The sequence below is a fragment of the Mustelus asterias genome, unplaced genomic scaffold (genome assembly GCF_964213995.1).
Source record: "Mustelus asterias unplaced genomic scaffold, sMusAst1.hap1.1 HAP1_SCAFFOLD_69, whole genome shotgun sequence".
Taxonomy (NCBI): Eukaryota; Metazoa; Chordata; class Chondrichthyes; order Carcharhiniformes; family Triakidae; genus Mustelus; species Mustelus asterias.
This window is the reverse complement of record NW_027590131.1, coordinates 156,425-178,268: the sequence shown is the minus strand read 5'-3', so window position 1 is coordinate 178,268 and position 21,844 is coordinate 156,425. Positions and strand designations below refer to the sequence as shown.

At 49.1% G+C, this 21,844-nt stretch overlaps 1 protein-coding gene across 1 annotated transcript in view; it reads right to left on the bottom strand.

The window, feature by feature from the left end:
• Nucleotides 1-3,422: 3,422 nt before the first annotated feature.
• LOC144483440 (zona pellucida sperm-binding protein 3-like) overlaps nt 3,423-21,844 on the bottom strand; it is a 30,466-nt gene continuing 12,044 nt past the window's right edge. The window contains exon 10 of the mRNA XM_078202126.1: nt 3,423-3,592. Within this exon, the coding sequence (XP_078058252.1) occupies nt 3,423-3,592 (170 nt within the window). The remainder of the gene's footprint in view (nt 3,593-21,844) is intronic.

Genomic DNA, 21,844 nt, shown 5'->3' with positions numbered 1-21,844 from the left:
CAACGGGATCTTGACCAATTGGGCCAGTGGGCTGACGAATGACAGATGCAGTTTAATTTAGATAAATGTGAGGTGATGCATTTTGGCAGATTGAACCAGGACAGGACTTACTCAGTTAATGGTAGGGCGTTGGGGAGAGTTACAGAACAAAGAGATCGAGGGGTACATGTTCATAGCTCCTTGAAAGTGAGTCACAGGTGGACAGAGTGGTGAAGAAGGCATTCGGCATGCCTGGTTTCATCAGTCAGAACATTGAATACAGGAGTTGGGACGTCTTGCTGAAGTTGTACAAGACATTGGTAAGGCCACACTTGGAATACTGTGTGCCGTTCTGGTCACCCTATTATAGAAAGAATATTATTAAACTAGAAAGAGTGCAGAAAAGCTTTACTGGGATGCTACTGGGACTTGATGAGTTATAAGGAAAGGCTGGATAGACTGGGACTTTTTTCTCTGGAGCATAGGAGGCTGAGGGATGATCTTATAGAGGTCTATAAAATAATGAGGGGCACAGATCAGCTAGATAGTCAATATCTTTTCCCAAAGGTAGGGGAGTCTAAAACTAGAGGCCATAGGTTTAAGGTGAGAGGAGAGAGATACAAAAGTGTCCAGAGGGGCAATTTTTTCACACAGAGGGTGGTGAGTGTCTGGAACAAGCTGCCAGAGGTAGCAGTAGAGGCGGGTATAATTTTGTTTATTAAAAAGCATTTAGGTAGTTACATGGGTAAAATGGGTATAGAGGGATATGGGCCAAATGCAGGCAATTGGGATTAGCTTCGGGGTTTAAAAAAAAAAGGGCGGCATGGACAAGTTGGGCCGAAGGGCCTGTTTCCATGCTGTAAACCTCTATGACTCTATAAGATGAAATGACTGATAGTGAACTGAAATAAGTTACAAAGATTTACAAAATGAAGTTAAGAAGAAGTAGCAATTAATGAGACAATGGAGAATAAACTGAACACCATGAAGAGCAACTTGAAAATAAGTGGAGGTCCAGTGAAGAGTTGAATCCGGAGAATAAGAGCTTGAAGAAGAGAAGATTGAGTGAGAAATTAACTGGAGAGGTAAAACCATTGAAATTGGCAGCAGAATCCACAATTCAGACAGGGGAAGAAACTGAGATTACGAGTGAGAATCTTTGGCCTCCCCTCAGTGTTTTTCTCAGTGGCAGGAGGCAGCCTGCCATTGGCTGGTGGTGGCATCTTCTGGTCCCACTGCTGTCAATGGGAATTCTCATTGAAGCCAGCCCACTCTGTTGGGAAACCTGCGGCAGGAGGTGCGCTGCCAGCGGGACCAGGGAATCCCATTGGCGTGAACAGCCAGGAGAATTCCGGCCTACGCGCCAGAACCAGATTGCCCAAATAGACACACGAATGGAAAAGCGCAAGAGCCGACATGATAAAATGGTCGATGGAAAAGATGCTGAACTGAAATGTTGGGAAGAAAAGAAACTTTATCATGTGACCCAAGTACCAGAGATAGAGCATTACAACCATTCCCCTGTACGTGACACAGCGGGATTATGAAAGAACTGTCAAGACTGCATTTGGAATTGTATCCAGTTAAATCCTACCAATAAATATGTTTATGTTTGAACACACAAGACTCGAGATCTCACCAATGGGCCATCACCTCTGCGACAATAAAAAAAATTAAATACATAATATGACAGTGCCCTAAAAGAAACTTTGGCAGTGTTTCAAGTTGAATTATTGCCTCTAAGATCGGACTCCTGCCACACCCAGTAGACATGATGTGGAGATGCCGGCGTTGGACTGGGGTAAACACAGTAAGAAGTTTAACAACACCAGGTTAAAGTCCAACAGCTTTATTTGGTAGCAAAAGCCACACAAGCTTTCGGAGCTCCAAGCCCCTTCTTCAGGTGAGTGGGAATTCTGTTCACAAACAGAGCATATAAAGACACAGACTCAATTTACATGAATAATGGTTGGAATGCGAATACTTACAACTAATCAAGTCTTTAAGAAACAAAACAATGTGAGTGGAGAGAGCATCAAGACAGGCTAAAAAGATGTGTATTTTCTCCAGACAAGACAGCCAGTGAAACTCTGTGGGGGTTACAAATAGTGTGCCATTCCGCAGCAAACTACCCAGCCTTCAGGACCTTCAAACAACCGCACAACCTCAAACAGACCATTGTCCGCAGCAAACTACCCAGCCTTCAGGAGAACAGTGACCACAACACCACACAACCCTTCCACAGCAACCTCTGCAAGACGTGCCGGATCATCGACACAGATGCCATCATCTCACGTGAGAACACCATCCACCAGGTACACGGTACATACTCTTGCAACTCGGCCAACGTTGTCTACCTGATACGCTGCAAAAAAGGATGTCCCGAGGCATGGTACATTGGGGAAACTATGCAGACCCTGCGACAACGGATGAATGAACACCGCTCGACAATCACCAGGCAAGACTGTTCTCTTCCTGTTGGGGAGCACTTCAGCGGTCACGGGCATTCGGCCTCTGATATTCGGGTAAGCGTTCTCCAAGGCGGCCTTCGCGACACACGACGGCGCAGAGTCGCTGAGCAGAAACTGATAGCCAAGTTCCGCACACACGAGGAAGGCCTCAACCGGGATATTGGGTTCATGTCCCACTATTTGTAACCCCCACAGAGTTTCACTGGCTGTCTTGTCTGGAGACAATACACATCTTTTTAGCCTGTCTTGATGCTCTCTCCACTCACATTGTTTTGTTTCTTAAAGACTTGATTAGTTGTAAGTATTCGCATTCCAACCATTATTCATGTAAATTGAGTCTGTGTCTTTATAAACTCTGTTTGTGAACAGAATTCCCACTCACCTGAAGAAGGGGCTTAGAGCTCCGAAAGCTTGTGTGGCTTTTGCTACCAAATAAACCTGTTGGACTTTAAGCTGGTGTTGTTAAACTTCTTACTGTGTTTACACCCAGTAGACACAGAGAGATGGATCATTTGTAAGCCTGTTGATCGCTGAGGAGTTGAGAGATGCTTCAGCAGCCAGTGTTGCCGTCTAGAAATGTTTGTGAACTTGTCAGCATCGAAGAACCTGATCGCCGATTTACAGACGTAACTGATATCTCCGCGGAAGCAAATAGTAATGAGCTGCCTGTGCCTGGAGAGGTATCCGTCATTGCAGTTTCTGTTAATCTCAATCCTGTGGAAGCGTCTCAGACTCCCAGAATTACATCGCTCCTCAAAAAACAGAAAATGTAAGCTTGTGATCAATAAACATTTTTTAAAAATTGAAGTTGAAGGGAGAGCCTTTGGATCTGCTAATGCTCTTTTAATTACAAACACTGCACTCACAGATTCCCAGATAACTGCCGATACTCCAAGTGCACTTCTTCTTCCCCGAGAGATACACAAAGGATAACCGCAAAACTGATAAAAAAAGCGTTCCAGTTTTTCATCGTCATTTGGAGGAGTCTCCTTGTCGGTGTTGGAGAGCTGCTGCTTTTCCTGATCTGCTTCCATTATTGACTCTGAGCTCAGCAGGTTCTGCTTTGAAGTCTCCAATCTCAGGGGAGGTTGAGTTGTCAGCCTGTCTCAGGTCTGGCTTTACATACGCGCAATCCTCATGCTCTACAACAGAAGAAGCAACGAGAAACTAAACTGGAAACAACACGAATTACATTCAATTGCTGACTCTGCCCTCTCTGCACTGTCCAATAAATTCTCCAAGGACATTTTAACACAACATTCAAGGATTTTTGAGGGATCATATTAAGTGAGAAGTGCTTTTACAGAAACTGCACCATAGAATCCCTACGGTGCAGAAGGAGACCACTCGGCCCATCGAGTCTGCACTGACTCCCCAAAAGAGCATCTTACCCAGGCACAGGTGATTAGGTCCCCTGGGGGAGAGGGTCATGCCTGGGCACTGACCCTGGCACTGTTGGGGTGAGGGTACCGTGTGGGGGTGTGGCTGTTCTATTTTGGGGAGGGGGTTCTCTGGGTGGGAAGCTCTGTGAAGGAGGATGGAGGTGGGCTCGGTGAAGAGGGAGTTTCTGTCGGGTGAAGGTTCTATTTTTATTTCTTAACTTTGTGGCATTCTTAGAAAATGGTGCCTGGGCCCAGTGTGGGCTGTATCCCATTTCCTGCCCAACTTTATCTGTTCCATCTTCTTGACCTGTCTGTCACACCTGCTGTATCCCTCTCTCTCTGTCCTTTGCCATGTTCTCCACTTTATTCTTTAACGGGATGTGGGTGTCACCGGCTGGGCCGGCATTTGTTGCCCATCCCCGATTGCCCTTGAACTCAGTGTCTCACTCGGCCATTTCAGAGGACAGTTAAGACTCAACCACATTGCTGTGGATCTGGAGTCACATGTAGGCCAGACCGGGTAAGGACGGCAGATTTCCTTCCCTCAAGGACATTAGTGAATCAGATGGGTTTTTACAACAATACTTCAAAAGCAGAATACTTTTCATAGAAATCATAGAATCATAGAAACCCTACTGTACAGAAAGAGGCCATTCGGCCCATCGAGTCTGCACCGACCACAATCCCACCCAGGCCCCACCCCCACATTTACCCGCTAATCCCTCTAACCTACGCATCTCAGGATTCTAAGGGGCAATTTTTAACCTGGCCAATCAACCTAACCCACACATCTTTGGACTGTGGGAGGAAACCGGAGCACCCGGAGGAAACCCACGCAGGTACGAGGAGAATGTGCAAACTCCACACAGACAGTGACCCAAGCCGGGAATCGAACCCAGGACCCTGGAGCTGTGAAGCAGCAGTGCTAACCACTGCCGCCCTATTTTGCAGCAGAATGCTGGAAATCTGAAATAAAAACAGAAAATGCTGGAAAAACTCAGCAGTTTTGGCAGCATCTGTGGAGGGAGGGAGAAAAATAGTTAATGTTCTGAGTTCCTGTGACTCTACTTCAGAGAATTTTTACAAACAGTGATGATAGTCTTAGTCATGGCGAATGTGAAACTGTCTTTCATTTCTGGATGTCTAAAAATTGTATTCTAAATTTCACCATAGAACCATAGAACCCCTACAGTACAGGAGCAAGTCATTCAGCACATTGACCCTGCACTGACAACAATCCCTATCCCCATAACCCCCTGCATTTACCTGAGCTAGTCCCCCTGTCACTTTAAGGGGCAATTTACCAATCCACCTAACCTGTACGTCTTTCGGACTGTGGGAGGAAACTAGCGCACCCGGAGGAAACCCATGCAGACACAGGGAGAATGTGCAGACTCCGCACAGACAGTAACCCAAGGCGGGAATCGAACCCGGGTCCTTGGAGTTGTGAGGCAGCAGTGCTAACCACTGTGCCATCATGCTGCCGTTGTTCACCAGTTTGGTGGATCGTATTGTTAACAACAATGAATAAAAATCAGAATGTGGGTTGTCAGAGCTGGTGCAGTGCTCCTGCACTGAAGGAAACAGGAGTAGCAAGGACTGCTATTGCCCACAAATTTACAAAGTAGTAACTTACCTTGCAATGTCTCAGAGCTGTTCAGTGATGATGAACCCTTTTCGATCCAATGCAGTTGCCCAGAGGCTGCTGACTGGGCCACAGGCTCTCGCTAAATGCTCCCATTCAGCATTGCCTCCAGTTTTAATTGGTCACCTTATCTTCAAATTGTAACATCTTCACACATTTTGTCTCACTGTTGCAGAATACATTAGCTGCTTTTCCAGGGTCGCTCTGTTCCTGGTGATGGTGAAGGCCCATCAGTTGGTTTGTGGTTGTCAGGGGCATGCAGTGGGGTGAAGTGACAAGCTGGCAGCATTTTATTGTGTCAAGAGAGGTTTCCAGCACCTCATCTGCTGAAGTGCTGTTTATAAAGAAACCGGATTGTCTGATCCTGCCAAAAATCAATGGGCTTTTGGCTGGCCATCTGCAATGGGGGCAGGGTAGGGCAGCAGTGCAGTGGTATCGTCACTGAACTAGTAATCTAGAGACCCACGATAACTCTGCGACCTCGGTTCAAATCCCACCACAGCAGATGGTGGAAGTTGAATTCAATAAAAATCTGGAATTAAAGGTCTAATGATAACCCCGATACATTTGTTGGAAAAACCCATCAGGTTCACTAGTGACCTTTAGGGGAGGAAATCTGCCGTCCTTACCCGGTCTGGTCTACATGTGACTCCAGAGCCACAGCAATGTGGTCGACTCTTATCTGCCCTCTGAAAGTTGAAAGGCAATTAAAGATGGGCAATAACTATTGGCGAGATCGGAGAAAGATTCGCAATGGAATTCCTCAGGTGCAACTTGAAACTACACAGATGTTTCCACATCCCATGAATACATTTTTAAAAATCGTTCCTTTTAATGAACTTTATTTAGGTTTTTTCCTCTCAGCATTTTCTAAAGACAGTTTCTATTTTTTATAACTGTGGATTAACGAACCTTTTGGGTGGGTGAAGTGGTGCACAAAGACTTGTGTGGATAAGGAAGTTCACAAAAGAGGAAGCTATGAAGGGGGTGAATTTACTGTATTGTAAAAGATGTCCTCGGACAATTTCACTGCTGTGTTCCAATTTATATTGCAATCGGCTTCAGTTAAGCTCTTACACATTGCTCAACTCTTGCATCATTGCACACAACAGTGGCCAGATTGTGGTCACTAAAGGCCTACACTTTGAATAAGTTGTTCAAACACTAATTCTAGAGATACATCATGTTCTTCAGTAACACTGTCCATGGTGTATCACTGCCTCAGCCACAGATCGGAGAGTCCTATGGATGTAGCAACCGTCATGCAATAGCGACGATGCTTAGCCTTGCATGGGACAACCCAAGGCTGCAGGGAGCACAGTGTTAATGGAGTCATAATAAATAGGACTTCCACTCAGACTACGTGGTAACTATTGCAAGGAGAGTCACTATTTTAGCTCCACATCAAGAGGATCTAGATTGGATTTGCATGTGGAGTGCAACTTGAAACGACACAGATGTCTCCCAATACTGACACCTGAGGAATTCCATTGCGAATCTTTCTCCGAACGGAAAAACACCCATTTATCACACCACTCTGTTTCCTGTCACTCAGCCTATGATCCAAGTGCCTACTTTCCCTTTTATTCCATCAGCTAGAATCTTTCTCACAAGTTCAAAGGGCCTCTCTGCACTGTAGATTCTATGATTCTATTCTTCTAAGTCAAAAGGACGTAGACAAGTTGCTGGAGTGGGCAGAAAGGTGGCAGAAGATGCTCAACTCGGAGAAATGTGAGGTGATGCATTTTCATAGGAAGAACATGGAGGGACAAATAAAGTAAGGGGTAAAATTCTTCAGGGATGCAGGACCAGGCTGTGTGTGTGCAATGATCATTGAATCATAGAATCCTACAGTGCAGAAAGAGGCCATTCGGCCCATCGAGTTTTCACCAACCACAATCCCACCCAGGCCGTATCCACATATCCCTACATATTTACCCACTAACCCCTCTAACCCATGCATATAATTGATTTGGAAGAAGGTGTAACTGGTGTAATCAGCAAGTTTGCGGATGACACGAAGATGGCTGGACTTGCGGATAGCGAAGAGCATTGTCGGGCAATACAGCAGGATATAGATAGGCTGGAAAATTGGGCGGAGAGGTGGCAGATGGAGTTTAATCCGGATAAATGCGAAGTGATGCATTTTGGAAGAAATAATGTAGGGAGGAGTTATACAATAAATGGCAGAGTCATCAGGAGTATAGAAACACAGAGGGACCTAGGTGTGCAAGTCCACAAATCCTTGAAGGTGGCAACACAGGTGGAGAAGGTGGTGAAGAAGGCACATGGTATGCTTGCCTTTATAGGATGGGGTATAGAGTATAAAAGCTGGAGTCTGATGATGCAGCTGTATAGAACGCTGGTTAGGCCACATTTGGAGTACTGTGTCCAGTTCTGGTCACCGCACTACCAGAAGGACGTGGAGGCGTTAGAGAGAGTGCAGAAAAGGTTTACCAGGATGTTGCCTGGTATGGAGGGTCTTAGCTATGAGGAGAAATTGGGTAAACTGGGGTTGTTCTCCCTGGAAAGATGGAGAATGAGGGGAGATCTAATAGAGGTGTACAAGATTATGAAGGGGATAGATAGGGTGAATGGTGGGAAGCTTTTTCCCAGATCAGAAGTGACGTTCACGAGGGGGCACGGGCTCAAGCTGAGAGGGGCGAAGTATAACTCCGATATTAGAGGGATTTTTTTTACACAGAGGGTGGTGGGGGCCTGGAATGCGCTGCCAAGTAGGGTGGTGGAGGCAGGCACGCTGACATCGTTTAAGACTTACCTGGATAGTCACATGAGCAGCCTGGGAATGGAGGGATACAAACGATTGGTCGAGTTGGACCAAGGAGCGGCACAGGCTTGGAGGGCCGAAGGGCCTGTTTCCTGTGCTGTACTGTTCTTTGTTCTTTGTTCTTAAGACCTACCCTCCAAACCAGGCAGCATCCTGGTAAATCTCCCCTGCACTCTTTCCAGTGTCTCCACATCCTTCTTATAGTGAGGTGACCAGAACTGCACACAATATTCCAAATGTGGTCTCACCAAGGTCCTGTACAGTTGCAGCATAACCCCATGGCTCTTAAACTCAAACCCCCTGTTGATGAACGCCAACACACTATAGGCCTTCTTCACGGCTCTATCCACTTGAGTAGCAACCTTCAGAGATCTATGGATATGAACCCCAAGATCTCTGTTCCTCCACATTCTTCAGAACCCGACCTTTGACCCTGTAATTCACATTTAAATTTGTCCTACCAAAATGAATCACCTCGCATTTGTCAGGGTTAAACTCCATTTGCCATTTTTCAGCCCAGCTCTGCAACCTATCTATATCTCTTTGCAGCCTACAACAGCCCTCCACCTCATCCACTACTCCACCAATCTTGGTGTCATCAGCAAATTTACTGATCCACCCTTCAGCCCCCTCCTCCTAGTCATTTATAAAAATGACAAATAGCAGAGGACCAAGCACTGATCCCTGTGGCACTCCGCTGGTAACCGGTTTCCAGTCCGAAAATTTTCCATCCACCACCAAAAGGGTCTTCTGTTAGATAGCCAGTTACCTATCCAGTCGGCCAAACTTCCCTCTATCCCACACATCCTTACTTTCTTCATAAGCCGACCATGGGGGACTTTATCAAACACCTTACTAAAATCCATGTATATGACATCAACTGCACTACCTTCATCTACATACTTAGTTACCTCCTCAAAAAATTCTATCAAATTTGTGAGGCAAGACTTGCCCTTCACAAATCCGTGCTGACTATCCCGGATTAAGCTGCATCTTTCTAAATGGTCGTAAATCCTATCCCTGAGGACCTTTTCCATCAACTTACCGACCACCGAAGTAAGACTAACCAGCCTATAATTACCAGGGTCATTTCTATTCCCTTTCTTAAACAGAGGAACCACATTCGCCACTCTCCAGTCCTCTGGCACCACCCCCGTGGACAGTGAGGACGCAAAGATCAATGCCAAAGGCTCTGCTATCTCATCCCTTGCCTCCCAACGACTCCTAGGATATATTTGATCAGGCCCAGGGGACTTATCAACTTTCAGTTTATTCAAAATTGCTAGTACATCTTCCCTCCGAACATCTACTTCCTCCAGCCTATCAGCCTGTGACACCCTCTCTTCCTCAAAAACATGGCCCCTCTCCTTGGTGAACACTGAAGAAAAGTATTCATTCATCACCTCTCCTATCTCTTCTGACTCCATGCACAAATTCCCACTGCCGTCCTTGACCGGCCCCAACCTCACCCTGGTCATTCTTTTATTCTTCACATAAGAGTAAAAAGCCTTGGGGTTTTCCTTGATCCGACCCGCCAAGGACTTCTCATGTCCCCTCCTAGCTCTCCCAAGCCTTTTTTTCAGCTCATTTCTTGCTAACTTGTAACCCTCCATCGAGCCAACTGAACCTTGTTTTCTCAACCTTACATACGCTTCCTTCTTCCTCTTGACAAGACATTCCACCTCTTTTGTGAACCATGGTTCCCTCACTCGGCCATTTCCTCTCTGCCTGACAGGGACATACCTATCAAGGACACGCAGTATTTGTTCCTTGAAAAAGTTCCACTTTTCATTAGTGCCTTTCCCTGACAATTTTTGTTCCCATCCTATGCTTCCTAATTCCCGCCTGATTGCATCATAATTACCTCTCCCCCAATTGTAAACCTTGCCCTGCCGCATGGCCCTATCCCTCTCCATTGCAATAACAAAAGACACCGAATTGTGGTCACTATCTCCAAAGTGCTCTCCCACAACCAAATCCAACACTTGGCCCGGTTCATTTCCCAGTACCAAATCCAATGTGGCCCCACCTCTTGTCGGCTTATCCACATATTGTGTCAGGAACCCCTCTTGCACACACTGCACAAAAACTGCCCCATCCGAACTGTTCGACCTGTAAAGGCTCCAATCAATATTTGGAAAGTTAAGGTCCCCCATGACAACTACCCTGTGACCCCCACACCTATCCATAATCTGCTTAGCAATTTCTTCCTCCACATCTCTATTACTATTTGGGGGCCTATAGTAAACTCCTAACAACGTGACCGCTCCTTTCCTATTCCTAACCTCAGCCCATATTACCTCTGTAGGCAGATCCCCTTCGAAATGCCTTTCTGCAGCCGTTACACTCTCCTTGATTTACCAGCTACCCTACACTTACTGAAACATCTATACCCTGGAACTTCCAACAACCATTCCTATCCTTGTTCTACCCACGTCTCCGTAATGGCCACAACATCGTAGTCCCAAGTGCCAATCCACGCCCCAAGTTCACCTACCTTATTTCGGATGCTCCTTGCATTGAAGTAGACACACTTCAACCCACCTTCTAGTCTGCTGGTACCCATCTTTGACCATGATACCCTTCCCAGTACCTCACTACACTCACTGACCTCCGGACTACAACTCCTTTTCCCATCCCCCTGACAAATTAGTTTAAACCCCCCCGAAGAGCTGTAGCAAATTTCCCTCCCAGGATATTGGTGCCCCTCTGGTTCAGGTGCACCCCGTCCTGTTGGTACAGGTCCCACCTTCCCCAGAAAGTGTTCCAATTATCCACATAGCTGAAACCCTCCCTCCTGCACCATCCCCGCATCCATGTGTTTAACTGCACTCTCTCCCTGTTCCTCAACTCGCTATCTTGTGGCACCGGCAACATACCAGAGATGACAACCTGTTTTGTCCCGGCTCTCAGCTTCCACCCAAGCTCCCTGAATTCCTGTTTTAAATCCCCGTCCCTTCTCTTACCTCTGTCTTTGGTGCCGACGTGCACCACGACTTGTGACTGTTCCCCCTCCCCCTTTAGAATCCTGAAGACACGGTCGGAGATGTCACGGACCTTGGCATCCGGTAGGCAACATACCATCCGTGAATCTCTCTTGTTGCCACAGAAGCTCCTATCTATCCCTCGAACAAACGAGTCCCCAACAACTATAGCTCTTCCGCTCTCCCCCTTTCCCTTCTGAGCCACAGGGACGGACTCAGCGCTGGTGATCTGGTCACTGCGGCTCACCACTGGTAGGTCGCCCCCCCTCACCTGTATCCAAAGTGGAATACTTGTTGCCAAGGGGAACGACCACAGGGGATCCCCGCACCGACTGCTTCCTCCCAGCCCCTCTCACTGTCACCCATCTATTTTCATTCCCTGGAGCAACTATATCCTATATATAACTATATTCATCTGGCAACATTTAGAGGTTAAGGCAGTCTCTTTGCAAATTTGCTATCACATTCGCTTCCCCAATTACCTCGCAACCTCATTCTTGTGGCGTCACTAAAACTGTGCATTTCCACCAGTGTGACTTCACCCAACATTGCCACTCTCTCAGCCCATCGGCTGCTGAAACACTCATTCGCAACCTTGTTTCATCCAGACTCAAATATTCCAACATATCACTGGTTGGTCTCCCAAATTCTACACGCCATTAACTTAAAGAAATTCAAAACACTGTTGCCATTGTCTTCCTGACATCCTCGGTTTCTCCCTGTGTCTGGATCCTAGACTTCCGAACCCACAGACCACAATCAGTGAGCAATAGACAACAACACCTCCTCCACGATTATCCTCAACACTGGTGCCCCACAAGGCTGTGTCCTCAGCCCCCTACTATACTCCTATACACCTATGACTGTGAAGCCAAATTCCCCAGCAAACCACTTTTAAGTTTGCTGTTGACACCACCATACTGGGTCAGATCTCAAACAATGATGAGGTGGAGTAGAGGAAAGTGATAGAGAATCTGGTGAAATGGTGATAACAATAATCTCTCCCTCAATGTCAGTAAAACGAAGGAGATGATCACCAACTTCAGGAAGCATAGTGGAGAACATGCCCCTCTCTACATCAATGGGGGTGAAGTGGAAATAGTCGAAAGTTTCGAGATTCTAGATGTTCAGATCACTAACAACCTCTCCTGGTCCCTCCGTGCCAACTCTATTGTTAGGAAACCCACCAACGCCTTTACTTTCTCAGGAGGGTAAGGACATTTGGCATGTCCTCTACAACTCTCACCAACCTTTACAGATACACCATAGAAACCATCCTTTCCGGATGTATCACAGCTTGGTATGGCTCCTGCTCTGGCCAAGACCATAAGAAACTACAAAGGATCATGAACGAAGATCACGCAAACTAGTTTCCCATTCATTGACTGTCCACACCTCCTGCTGCCTCGGGAAAAGCAACCAGCATAACCAAGGACCCCATGCACCCAGGACATACTCTCTTCCACCTTCTTCCATTGGGAAAAATATATAAAAGTCTAAGATAAAGCACAATGAGGCTCAAGAACAGCTTCTTCTCTGCTGCCATCAGACTTTTCAATGGACCTACCTCATATTAAGTTGATCTTTCTCTACACCCTTGCTATGGAACGCTGCATTCTGCACCCTCTCCTTCCCTTCTCTATGAACGGTATGCTTTGTCTGCGATACATTGAAACATGGTTTACCTGGAGACAGAGCCTTACCAAGAACTCCAAGGACACCAACAGGGGATAATAAATCTCTTCCATCCTCACAAGGACGGTCAAATATCAGCGACTCTAATGCATTACCGTACTCCATTCCCTCTGTCTCTGTGAAGCGTTTGGTTCCTGTTATTGCTGGTGGTGATCTCTCACTTACATTGTGGAATGACGGATTGAAAGCATTCTCTATTAATAGAAAATGGGGAGCCTCCTGTGACATATTTAGTGTTCTTAGAGACGGCCATTAATTACAGTTACTGAACAAACACTTTCAGTTCACCCCTTTCACATCGAAACATTCTCAAACGATATTTTATTAATGACATGTAAAATCAAACTCTCTGAAGCCAGTCTATCGTTTTCAAAGCTCCATGTTTATCATCGGGGTTGTACAGAATGGATCTGTAATTACAGGGCCCAATTTTACCATCAGGTTGTGTCCGCTTGCAGGTGTGAAAATGTGGTAAAGTCGGGCGTGAGGCGAGTAGCACTATTCGTGCCCCCCTCCGCGCCGGTTCCCCCTTTACCAAGGCCAAAAACTGTCCATGATTGGGACCGCACTGAAACGGGTGCCACGGCCATTTAAATGTATTTAAATTGAATTAATGGGCTGCGCGCCCAACTTTACCGCCACTTCCCCCTTTACCACCGCGTTCGCCAATCCTGAATCGGCGTGAAACAGACACGCTTCATAAAAGTCCGATTCGGGCGCTCCATCAGTGAGGGTGAGTGAGGAGGTAAGTGCCGAGTGTCCGACGGCTCTCTGTTCCTCACAGGTGCCCTTTTGTTGTGGCCATTTTCTGTCTCGGGTCGGTGGGGGCTCTGCGAGTGTGTGGGGGTCAGGGAGGCTGTTGCTCAGCAGGGTCTCCAATGTCCAACTTGCAGCACGGACCCGGGTCTCAGCACTGACCTCGGGTCTTGCGGTGCTGCTGGGTCCTCGTGCACTCAGTTCACTTCCAGCTGAAGGATAGACACAAAGCCCTTGCACATAGCACTGCTGCAGCCTCTCAACTTTGCAAGGAGGTGTGATTATGGGGAGCTTGTGGCTGGGGGAATTGGAGGGGCTGTGATTGTGGGGAGCTTGTGGCTGGGGGAATTGGAGGGGCTGTGATTGTGGGGAGCTTGTGGCTGGGGGAATTGAGGGGCTGTGATTGTGGGGAGCTTGTGGCTGGGGGAATTGAGGGGCTGTGATTATGGGGAGCTTGTGGCTGGGGGAATTGGAGGGGCTGTGATTGTGGGGAGCTTGTGGCTGGGGGAATTGGAGGGGCTGTGATTGTGGGGAGCTTGTGGCTGGGGGAATTGGAGGGGCTGAGATTGTGGGGAGCTTGTGGCTGGGGGAATTGGAGGGGCTGAGATTGTGGGGAGCTTGTGGCTGGGGGAATTGGAGGGGCTGAGATTGTGGGGAGCTTGTGGCTGGGGGAATTGGAGGGGCTGAGATTGTGGGGAGCTTGTGGCTGGGGGAATTGGAGGGGCTGTGATTGTGGGGAGCTTGTGGCTGGGGGAATTGGAGGGGCTGTGATTGTGGGGAGCTTGTGGCTGGGGGAATTGGAGGGGCTGTGATTGTGGGGAGCTTGTGGCTGGGGGAATTGGAGGGGCTGTGATTGTGGGGAGCTTGTGGCTGGGGGAATTGGAGGGGCTGTGATTGTGGGGAGCTTGTGGCTGGGGGAATTGGAGGGGTGGCTGTGACTGTTGATGTGCTCGGGGCAAACAGCATTCCTTAACTGCTACATGTTCCTTTCCATCTCCCCCCCCCCCCTCTTCAGAGTAACGAGATTTCTTTTGCGATGTAACCAATCGATCTTGCTGTTCTTTTGGTTGCTGCTGGAGCTGAGGAGGAGGAGCTGGAGGAAGAATTGTGGGCCCAGGAGGCTCAGACCTTACCACTTGCAGGAGTAGAGGGAGACGACCACTAGAGGTAGGAGGTGGCCGCCATTCACCCAGCAGGGTGGCGTGCAGGAGATGGAGGGAGCAGAGACCCCGGCAGTTCCGTGCACAAGTGTCATGTGATCAGATGTCGGACACCGTGTGCCGCCGACGTCTCCGAGTCCGAAAGGAGACTGTGCAACACCTGTGCCCCTGTTGCAGGACCTGGCACCTAGAGGGGGGGGCGGCAGTGGGGGGGGCACCCACTCTCGGTGGCTGTCAAATTAACAGCCTCTCTGAACTTTTACGCGACTGGCTCCTTCCAGACCCCGAACGAACATGTGTGTGGCATCTCCCAGTCAGCTGTACACACCTGTCAAGCAGCTCATAGAAGCCCTGTGCCCGGGCTGGGCAGTACATCAAATTTAACCTGGACCAGGCCCAGCAGGAAGCCTGGGCTGCAGGGTTCACAGCCATTGCGGGGATGCCTAACATTCAGGGAGCCAATGACTGCACACACGTCGCCCTCAAGGCCCCCCTACAGAATCCGCAGAGATTCATGCTGGAGGGCTGGCAGCCCAAATGAGGCATGCGAGGGTGGCAAGAGAGGCCCTGATCACCAGGTGGTTCACTCGCTAGGGGTTTGTGTCTGTGGGTTCCATCCACCCACCAAGAAATTCCTTCCATATCCTGCAACATTGTCACACCAGAGTGGTGGGCCTGGGTACTCTGTTAGCGAGTTATTTGGCAGGCAGGAGGGTGATGACGACTCGCGAAGCACCAATATGATGATGTCCCAGTGCCAACTAGTCTGACTCCTACCCGAGCTCCGCTGGCACCTGGGCCCACAGCTGTGTAGAGGGTAAGGGATCTGAAACCCCCATACAGGGCCCTGGGGCGGGTGGGGTGGGGCACGGGAGGGAATCGCTCATGGGGAACCAACGGCTCCCTTTCCTCAGTGACACAGCATTGAGGGGCCTCCCCAACTGGCATCAACATGAAGCATCTCCCTCTGGCGATCATCAATGGAAGAGGATTCCTATCCGAGACAAATCTGAGATACATTGTTCACAGGTGGGTGGTGAAAAACATTTAATTGCAATAAATTTGTTTAAATAAGGCATTCTAACATAAAAACTTGTGAACAGAAAACGAGAAGGTTTAAATATCTTTCTAACGAGTGCAGCCCTTCACCCCGTGCCATCTCAGTGCAACAACAACTTCCTAACCTTACGTGGCCGACCACGACATCTCAGTGACTCCCCAGAATGTACATTGGAGGTGGAGGGAGCCAGCTGCTGACCTCGCCCCGTGGCCTGTGATGCATGTGGCGGGCATCCTCTCGAAGTCCTGGACCTTGAGGGCCCTGGCCTGCTTCCATGACACCCTCTTCATCCCGCTGCCCCTGAGATGCCCCAGTGTCAGGAAGGGGAGAGTCAGAAGGTGTTGCCATAGACACAGTCTCCTGGCTGGAAGGCCCCGGCATGGGCTCGATCCCTTCCTCCTCCCTTGGGGTTGCTGTGGGCCCCTGGGTCACTCCATGGGACGGCGATGCTGCTGCAGTGAGCTCCAGAAGCTCCGGCGTCACCTGGCACTGCCAGTCCTGGAGGACCACCTGCGTCCTACCCATGGTGGTCGACCCCTCCGCGATGGCCACTTGAGCCGTGGGCCATCTCTAAATGACCGCAGCAAGTGCCCTGTGAGACTGGGCCAAACTCTGCAAGCCCTCAGCTGTGGCCCTCTGAGACTGGGCCACCTTCTCAAGGATTGCTGCCATTGCCCGCTGTGTCTCAGTGCTGTCCCTCTGGGTCTCCTGCAAGCTCTCGAGCCTTTCAGCCATGAGCTGCAGAATCTCGAGAAGCCTGTTCAGTCCCTCACATTGGCCTGCTGTGACTCGGCCATCACTTGGAGCCTGTCACTCATGGGGAGGATCCCCTGCCCCAGGCTTTCCACTGCAGATGCCACTCTTGCAGTGTTGGCCTGGGATGTAGGCAAGGCAGGCAAAAGCTGGTCTGTCTGGAAGCTTTGGGACTCCTCCCAGCAGCCTCGCAGTTGGTCCAGTGTGGCAGTCAGCCCCTCCTGCATTCCCTGGCTCTGTTGCTGCATCTGAGTGATCTCAGAGGCTCAGCATAGAAACATAAAAAAACTACAGCACAAAACAGTCCCTTCGGCCCCACAAGTTGTGCCGAACATATCCCTACCTTCTCGACCTACCTATAACCCTCCATCCTATTGAGCTCCATCTACTCATCCAGGAGTCTCTTAAAAGACCCTATTGAGTTTGCCTCCACCACCACTGACGGCAGCCGATTCCACTCGCCCACCACCTTCTGTGTGAAAAACTTCCCCCTAACATCTCCCCTGTACCTACCCCCCAGCACCTTAAACCCGAGTCCTGTCGTAGCAGCCATTTCCACCCTGGGAAAAAGCCTCTGAGAGTCCACACGATCTATGCCTCAACGTCTTATATATCTCTATTAGGTCTCCTCTCATCCTACTCCAAGGAGAAAAGACCGAGCTCCCTCAGCCTATCCTCATAAGGCATGCCACTCAATCCAGGCAACATCCTTGTAAATCTCCTCTGCACCCTTTCAATCTTTTCCACATCCTTCCTGCAATGAGGCGACCAGAACTGAGCACAGTACTCCATGTGGGGTCTGACGAGGGTCTTATATAGCTGCATCATTATCCCCGGACTCCTAAACTCAATCCCTCGATTGATAAAGGCCAGCATACCATACGCCTTCTTAACCACCACCTCCACCTGCGGGGCCGATTTTAGAGTCCTATGGACCCGGACCCCAAGGTCCGTCTGATCCTCTACAGTACGAAGAGTCTTTCCCATTATATTGTACTCCTTCATCCCATTTGACCTGCCAAAATGGACCACTACGCATTTATCTGGGTTGAAGTCCATCTGCCACTTCTCCACCCAGTCTTGCATCCTATCTATGTCCCTCTGTAACTTCTGACATCCCTACAGACTATCCACAACCCCACCAACCTTCGTGTCATCGGCAAACTTACCAACCCATCCCTCCACTTCCTCATCCAGATCATTTATGAAAATGACAAACAGCAAGGGTCCCAGAACAGATCCCTGGGGCACACCACTGGTGACCGACCTCCATTTAGAAAAAGACCCATCCATACCCACACTCTGCCTCCTTTGGGCAAGCCAGTTCTGGAGTCACATTTTCGAAGAACTCCACCAGGCTCGTAAGACACGATTTGCCCTTGACAAAGCCATGCTGAGTATTCTTGAGCATACTAAACCTCTCTAAATGCTCATAAATCTTGTCCCTCAGGATCTTCTCCATCAGCTTACCAACCACTGAGGTTAGACTCACTGGTCAGTAATTTCCTGGGCTATCCCTATTCCCCTTCTTGAAAATAGGAACCACATCCGCAATCCTCCAGCACCTCTCCCGTCTCCATTGACGACGCAAAGATCATCGCCAGAGGCTCTGCAATCTCTTCCCTCGCCTCCCACAGGAACCTGGGATATATCCCATCCAGACCCGGCGACTTATCTATCTTGATGCCATTCAAAGATTCCAGCACAACCTCTTTCTTAAAGTCCACATACTCAATCCTTTCAGTCCACTGCAAGCCCGCAGTACATCCACCCAGGTCCTTCTCCTCTGTGAAAACCGAGGCAAAATACTCATTAAGCACCTCTGCCATTTCTACTGTTTCCGTACAGACTTTCCCACCTTCACCTTTTATAGGCCCTATTCCTTCACGTCTTATCCTTTGACTCTTCACACATTTATAGAACGCCTTAGGGTTTTCCTTAATCCTACCTGCCAAGGCCTTCTTGTGACCCCTTCTGGCTCTCCTAATTTCCTTCTTTAGTCCCTTCCTATAAGCCGTATACTCATCTAGATCCCTATCTTCGCCAAGCCCTCTGAACCTTTTGTACGCTTTCCTTTTCTTCTCAATTCAGTCCCGCACAGCTTTCGTGCACCACGGTTCCTTCAACCGTCCAACTCCTTCCTGTCTGCTCGGAACGTTGTCCTGTAGAACTCGAGACAGACATTCCTTGAAAAACTGCCACCTCTCTTCAGTACATTTCCCCGAGAATACCTCCTTCCAATTTGCTGCCTTATGTATTCATATTTCCCCTTACTCCAAATAAATGCTTTCCTAGCTTGCCTGATCCTCTCTTTTTCCAATGCAAGCATGTAGCCTGGGGCCAGCGGAGTCCACGCCTCCGGCAGCCCCTGCGTGCCAGAGGCCTCGGACGTTCCTTCCTCCACCCGATGTACATTATCAGATGTGTCGTGCTCACCAGAGAGTGACCCAGAAGCCTCAACACTAACTGGACCCACCGACCTGTCAGCATCTGAGTGAGTTGTGAGGTGGAAACTGACACCAAAACTGTGCCACCCTCGGAGGTCCCTTCACCCATATCCTCCGAGGACTCACTGAGCTGTCTGAACCAGGGTGGGCAGGAGCTGCAGTAGGGGCCGGGAGTCCAGAAGGCCCTGAGGTGTCTGGATCTGTCCCTGTAACACAGGACACAAGGTTAAGTGCAAGAGAGGGAGGGGAATCCGGGATGCCAAGCATGTGATTCACATTTCCCCATTGAACATAGAATAAAGCACCAAAAAAATTATATCACAGGAACAGGCCCTTCGGCCCTCCAAGCCTGTAGCGACCAGGTTCCCCATCTGATTTGGTACCCCCTACCCTTCCGGGGACCGTGTGTCTCTATTCCCATCCCATTCACATAGCTGTAGAGGTGCCCCTTAAAGGTCACTATCATTTCTGCGTCCGCGAACCCCCCCGGCAGTGAGTTCTAGGCACCCACTATCCTCTGTACAAATAAACATGCCTCGTACATCTCCTTTAAACCTTGCCCCTCGAAACTCGTGCCCCTGAGAAGTTGCCTCAGTGAGTGGAGGAATGACAGGCGCTCACGTCTTGACGGCAGCCCGACCATGCTGCCACTGACAGCCCGCATCTCCCCTTCTCTTGACAGCTCCAGCGCCCGCTCCTTAAAGAGGGTGAGGACCTGGAGGTCTGGCTCACCACCCCCCGCCCTCTCACGGGTTTTATGGTCGGTCTTCTCCTGTGGGGAGAGAAGGAGCCATGAAAGAAATGAGTCCTGCAAGTATCAGGTGATGGCCCTTAGAGGGCAAGCACAGTGGGGCTCTTGGGGGGGGGGGGGGGGGTAGGAAGGAGGTGCTTGGGGGTCAGGAGCTGGAAGCATGCAGGGTGCTGGGGAGGATCTGGGGGAGATTTGGGGGAAGATGCAAGATGGGGTTCAGCACTCACCCTTGCTGCACGGATGAGTCATTGACTTTTTTCTGGCACTGCTTCACGGTTGGGATGGCCAGTGCCCTGGCACTGACCGAGGCAGCGACTTCTTCCCAGGCCGCATTTCCATCAGCCCCCCTGGGTCTGTGTCCTCCTTGTGGGGGGGGGGGGGTGAAGAGGGTGTCCCGCCTCGCCTCTGCTGCATCCAGCAGCCTCTCCAGGTCAGCCTCAGTAAATCGGGGGGCGGGTCGTGCGCACATTTTGTGCAGGAATGTCTGCCTGGCCATTGTTGTGTTTTTAATGGAGCTGCCCCTCGTTAGGGCAGATCAGCTGCAGGCAGTTTGGCAGAACATTCCAGTGAGTTCCATGCAGTTTGCTTGTCAGCATTGAGGGGAAAGCAAGCGAGCACTTGCAGGTGTGCTGATGGGGCAGGGTGGTGGGGGGTGGGGGAATCAGTGCCGCAATGACTGGGGACAGGGGAGAGAGAGGGAGATGTCACACGATTGGCGATTGGCGCACACACACCGTCCTGCAGCCACGTGTGGCCACTTTCACAGTTCTTTAGGGTTCAAGTCCTTTTCCCAGCTCATAAAAAAGGCCCGAGTTGCCCGAAAAACATACAACCATGTTTAGCCACAATATTGTTTTTCTCCTTTACTCTGCCCCATTGATGCTGCTGTTTGTGCTGGTTAGTCTCAAACCAGTTCCTCACTCAGACAATTATGAACCTATATTACTGATCTTGTAATTTACTGTCTCACATTTGCTGCTGTTATTGCTGGTAAATCTGTATCTTCTATTATTCAATATTAAAACCCATTTCAGGGCATTATGGCTCTTTAGAATCCTTGAAGTGCAGGAGGCCATTCAGCCCATCAAGTTTGCACCAACCACAATCCCACCCAGCTCCTATCCCCATAACCCCACATATTTACCCTGCTAGCCTCCCTGACACCTATTCACTCAGTTAATGGTAGGGTGTTGGGGAGAGTTACAGAACAAAGATCCAGGGGTACATGCTCATAGCTCCTTGAAAGTGGAGTCACAGGTGGACAGAGTGGTGAGGGCAGCATTTGGCAAGCTTGGTTTCATCGGTCAGAACATTGAATACAGGAGTTGGGACATCTTGTTGAAGTTGTACAAGACATTGGTAAGGCCACACTTGGAATACTGTGTACAGTTCTGGTCACCCTATTATAGAAAGGATATTATTAAACTAGAAAGAATGCAGAAGAGATTTACTAGGATGCTACCGGGACTTGATGGATTGAGTTCTAAGGAGAGGCTGGATAGACTGGGACTTTTTTCTCTGGAGCATAGGAGGCTGAGGGGGTGACCTTAGAACCATAGAAAATTACAGCTCAGAAACAGGCCTTTTGGCCCTTCTTGTCTGTGCCGAACCATTTTATGCCGAGTCCCACTGACCTGCACTTGGACCATATCCCTCCACACCCCTCTCATCCATGAACCTGTCCAAGTTTTTCCTTAAATGTTAAAAGTGACCTCACATTTACCACTTTATCCGGCAGCTCATTCCACACTCCCACCACTCTCTGCGTGAAGAAGCCCCCCCTAATATTCCCTTTAAACTTTTCTCCTTTCACCCTTAACCCATGCCCTCTGGTTTTTTTCTCCCCTAGCCTCAGCGGAAAAAGCCTGCTTGCATTCACTATCTATACCCATCAAAATCTTATACACCTCTATCAAATCTCCCCTCAATCTTCTACGCTCCAGGGAATAAAGTCCCAACCTATTCAATCTCTC